This window comes from Mizuhopecten yessoensis, unplaced genomic scaffold (genome assembly GCF_002113885.1).
Source record: "Mizuhopecten yessoensis strain PY_sf001 unplaced genomic scaffold, ASM211388v2 scaffold7521, whole genome shotgun sequence".
NCBI lineage: Eukaryota > Metazoa > Mollusca > Bivalvia > Pectinida > Pectinidae > Mizuhopecten > Mizuhopecten yessoensis.
Genome location: NW_018407089.1, coordinates 699,210 through 704,344, shown reverse-complemented (window position 1 = coordinate 704,344; position 5,135 = coordinate 699,210). Strand labels below are relative to the sequence as shown.

The 5,135-nt window shown below is 35.4% G+C and overlaps 1 protein-coding gene across 3 annotated transcripts in view; it reads right to left on the bottom strand.

The window, feature by feature from the left end:
- Positions 1–4,570, bottom strand: part of LOC110453850 (cytoplasmic polyadenylation element-binding protein-like) — a 35,297-nt gene extending 30,727 nt beyond the window's left edge. For all 3 annotated transcript variants that reach the window (XM_021503026.1, XM_021503028.1, XM_021503027.1), the window contains exon 1: positions 4,303–4,570. In XM_021503026.1, coding sequence (XP_021358701.1) covers positions 4,303–4,314 — 12 coding nt within the window. In that variant the 5' untranslated portion in view covers positions 4,315–4,570. The remainder of the gene's footprint in view (positions 1–4,302) is intronic.
- Between the last annotated feature and the right edge of the window lie 565 nt (positions 4,571–5,135).

Below are 5,135 nucleotides of genomic sequence, written 5' to 3'. Positions count from 1 at the left end.
GAGAAATAGCGATAACAAACTTTCACTATCAAAATCCAAGATGGCTGCCTGTTGGCCATGTTGTTTATCCGATCAGTCTCAAAAGTTGCCCTGCACAGCTAAGGACCAAGGGGAACCTACATATTAAATTTGAGAAAGACCCCTTTGGTACTTCTTGAGAAATACCGATAACAAGAATTGTTTACGGACGGACGACGGACGACGGACCATGGACGCAGGGTGATTTGAATACCCCACCATCTAAAAATGCCTTCCTACCAAGGCCACCGTATCTTTTCTTTGGACGATAGCGAAAACACAAGTAATTGTTTTGGCTTCATTTCAGTTAAACTATAGTTACAAGCCTAACAATTACTTATCAGTAAAACCAAACCACACAGTAAATCATGTAAAAAATAACAGAATGAAAATGTTATGGCATCACTTTTATGTCCTTTATATAAAACAATGAGAAAGATCAGATATTGGTCAAGGATGAGATGGACAGCCCTTTCAATTTAATAATTGTGTATTTTAATCAGGACATGAAAGACAATCCATTTTCTATATAAAAATTCCTATTAGAAATCCTGGGCTAAATTTCAACACGAGTATCGTGGGGCGGAACAATATATGCCCGCCGAATGCCATATAGCGTTATATACTTTCTTACATTGAAATAAGATCTGCATCATTTTAAGAGTGGTTAGCCGACATGCTATAAAAAATGTAGGAGAAAATCTCCGGACAAAAAATCAAATACTGAAATAAACAAAGGGCAATAACTTTTGCAAAATTGTTGAATCAAATTTATCTTCAAGGAAACAACAACATGTCATGATTATTTAGCCTACTAAGTTTCAAAGAAATCCGTGAAAAAATGTAGGAGATCTCCGGACAAAAAATCAAATACTGAAATGAACAAAGGGCAATAACTTTTGCAAAATTGTTGAATCAAAATTATTTTCAAGGAAACAACATGTCATGATTATTTAGCCTACTAAGTTTCAAAGAGTTTCCGTCAAATTTGACGGGTGTATAAAAACAAGAGAATTTTGGTGACTGAAATGTTGCAGTGGGATTCTATAGATATAATTACAATGTGTGAAAAGATGGGGGGGAAAGGCACTAACGATTAGTCAGATTAGATTACCACATCAGTGAGAATCCTGGTGACCGTGGGATGGGTGGTGGGAGGAGAGAAGGATCCAGTTGAGTGTTGCTTTGAAAATCAGTCAGTAAATTCTTCCAATTAAAAGTATGGCTGTATCAGTGTATGACAAACCTGCCGTTAGAGTTGATTGTGAATGTGATAGGCATAGAGACCTTAACTCATTCACCCCTAAAGATACATTTGAACTCTTCCATTTTAAATGTTGGAATAGTTCATTATGAAATTTCAGGGGTAAATGAGTTAAGGAAGGATGGCGAGCTCCCAGAGGGAGAGGGGAAGGGGAGAGTAGGGTTCCCTCCATGAAATTGGGAGGGGGTTTCCTGGCCGAGATAGGAGGGGGTTTCCTGGCTGAGATAGGAGGGGGTTTCTCCTCCCTGGCCCAGATGGACAGGTCCCCAGTCTGTGTCATCATTCAGGTCAAGGTGATCTCTCCCAAATTTCATGAGTCATCCAGTACACCAGAGGCGATCACTCCTAGGCAACTTTAGTGGACTCTACCATACATTAATGTGGATTAGTCCATTATGGTCTACAGTGGTGAAAGGGTTAATGATATGGTGTTCGGTCATAAGGCCATTTAAAGAGAGTATCAGGTCCCCATATTTTTTTTATTAAATTTCAACCAATAAAATAATTTTAAATAAAAGCATATATAATAACTACCAGTCAATAACTGTTCAATTACTGGTGATTAATGAATCAAAAAGTTGTAATTCAAATCTTGGCCCTTTAAACATTGAAAGTGATATATATATATATATAATCACTTCAACATAAAATTCATTTAAGACGATTGCTCGTTACAGAAAGTCATGGTAAGGTTACAATTAAACTTCCAAACCATCAGGCATCACTGACTTTCCTGTCCGATGTGTAATGAGATTGACCTTTGACCTCATCCAGGTCGCCCCTTTGTTGATATTTTCCATACATTTTTTTTGGGAAATGATAAGGACAGTGCATGTTTTGATCTCAAGCCTCGTAAATATTTCAAATTAAATAGGGAGTAAAACATGAAAATTGGGAAAAAATCAAATTTAGCTAGGGGAAACAGCCTGTATATGGCAGTAAAACTGAGCAAAATAAATCACTGCAGTATATCCTACAGAGAGATGAACCATCATTTCGGATTACCTTAGACCAAAAAAATAGGTTTGTTTCATCCACCTCTGAAATTTCATAATAAACTATTTCAATTTTTGAACTGAAAGAGTTCAAATGTGTCTTCAGGGGTGAATGAGTTGAGGTAACATGGCTGAAAAAACATTGGGTTGGTCAGTTGGGATTTAACCTAAGGTAATAGGATTGTGTCACCATTTCTCAGTAGAATTTCTGAGTGAAAATTGCAAGAAAAACTTTGCCACATTTTCATACTTTTTTATTTTGCAGTTTTTTCGTTGCTGAAATATTCCTGAACATCGTAGGCAAACTCATCTGTGTTTAGTCATGCAGTGTTGGTATATTCAACAAACAAACTTAATTTAACAGGGATATTCACCAAAACGAGCACAAACCTATAAAGATAACAAGACATTTCCAAAACTGTTGTAGACCGTGCCTTCAAAAAGCACTAAATGGATGTAAATATTTAGATGTAAACTTCGGACAAAATTTCAAAAAAATCATTTACCTCTAGCTATTATAGTCTACCCAATTAGTTGAACTCATTCATCCCTGAAGACACATTTGAACTGTTCCAAATCAAAGGTTGGATTAGTTCATTATGAAATTTCAGGGTTTATTGAGTGAAAACATGGTAAAATCACATCAACTTTTTTGCAAGAAGTAGGCCTACAAAATTTCAGAGATGTTATATTTAACTTAGATACTTTTCTTTGGCAGGCTGGGCGACATCATACAGCCCTCATTCTTAATTGGGAGTTGGCTGTTTTTGATTGTTTTCTTTAAATGGGAACTTCCATAATTGTATAGGAATTTAAACATGTGTTTCATATGCAAAGGGATTCCTTACAAATAAAAAGGACATATATATTGTGAACAAAGAATGTTTGGCCAATAAACTGCATTGGAATTTTTTTTTAGAATAAATTCCTTTTCGTATTGAAAAGACAGACATCAGAAATCATCTGGTTGGGCACAACGTCACACATGGGTATAAATCCTGCATTTGGGTAACAGTTAGCCATTTGAGTAACAACCTTATTACTGAAATGGGGAATAAAATGAAATAAAAACACACAAAGTTCTTTTACACATTATAAACAAAAAAGGGTGTCATACTTTCAGCATAATCAATTAAAAATATAATGAGGTACAATTGTGCACAATATGTTAATTCAGTTATAATCAAAATCTTTGTGAAAATGACAAACTGTATTACCTCCATTGCTTATAGTGTGATGTAGAGTAGCTATAAATAGCACACAGAAAAAGCATGCTTACCTGTCATGGTCCCATTGCCTACACATTGAAGTCAATGGAGAAAAAAGTCAGTGATATGCTTTGTCCTTTTTACAAAAAGTTAAGACATCATAATTGATTAACTTTTGTGCACAAATGTACTTCATTGTACTATGTGGGTTTTTTTGGATTTAGTTGAAAGAATAACGCCCTTGTCTGCTCAAAGTGTTTAAAAGAACTAGACTTTGCGTGTTTATTTTAAAATGCAGGATGTATTACCCATATGTGCCGCTGTGCTCAACCTGTTCATCAGAATTTAAGCAAGTGTTTTCAGGAGCGAAGGGATTCCTTACAAATAAAAAAAATACATATATCATTATATGTGAACAAAGAATTTGTGGCCAATAAGCTGTTTTGTTAAAAAGAAATGTTAAATCAATCTTTTTTTTTGTATTGAAAAGAGAGACATGTATCTGAAATCATTGCTGGGATTAGTAACTGATTGGGTCTGTCTTTTGTTTCCCTCCACAGAAAGTTATGAAGGCGCTCAGTATAACTTAAAATTTGTCATACTTTGAAATAATTGTAATAATTTCCCACGGTGCACGCTGCTCGTAAACGGGGATTGGGTTATATAACAATACTATCTCGATCACTGAAATGATCCCCTGTCTTGGACAAGACGGAATTTCAGAAATGTTGAGTTGATACAGTGTTTAAAAGTCAATGTTAGGCCTTTATTAAACGATAAATAGCATTTCTAAAGTATCATAGCTGTCTGTACTCACTGTAGCAGCCATAGTTTATGGAGAAGCTATCAAAGATTACTGCACACTTTTGTTGAAAATACTCCAGGCCGTTCGTGCTGATATCGATGTCTCCGTCCCGACAGCTGACAGCTTATTAGTACCCTCAACTGCACACGACAAAATATATATCCAGCTCGGCTAGGGCACGTGGGTTCCGCTCACACCCGAACGATGTTCATTGGCCCCGGATACCACAGTCGGGTGAGTTATGTTTAGATAAAAAATGCAACTTCCGCCATACCCTGAGAACGAAACATGAGCTTTCCATTCAATAAAAAGTACGCACCTGTCATCCGGCACGTGCTGTGACGTCATCAGTTGGACGAGTTAATCTTTTCGTGGGAAAGCATTGTCAAACTTTTTCGTTATGCTGTCAAACATGTCCATTCTTTCAACAGAATTAGCGTACCTTTTCTGATACCATATAAATATTAATACTGCTGTTAGATTCAGTGTAAAATATGATTACTTATTATTTACGGGTGAAAAAAAATCGAATGTAATTTTGCACTAATTCCGACTTACCCATATGTAACATGTAAGTGGACAATTCCAAGATTTTTTTTCACATCGTGTACAATGTTCATAGACTTAGATAAAAACGGTTCCATGTCGATTCATTATGCTAGTTTGCTTATGATTAATTACATTACGGAATTAATTATCTAAGTTCGTGATTGTTCTTCAAAGAACTTTGCATACGTGTAGACAAAAACAAAAATAAACATTCAAGAAAATTATTTATTTAAACAATATACACTCATTTAATATTTTGTTTTATAGATAAAATGTTTTATCATCTACAAAATGTC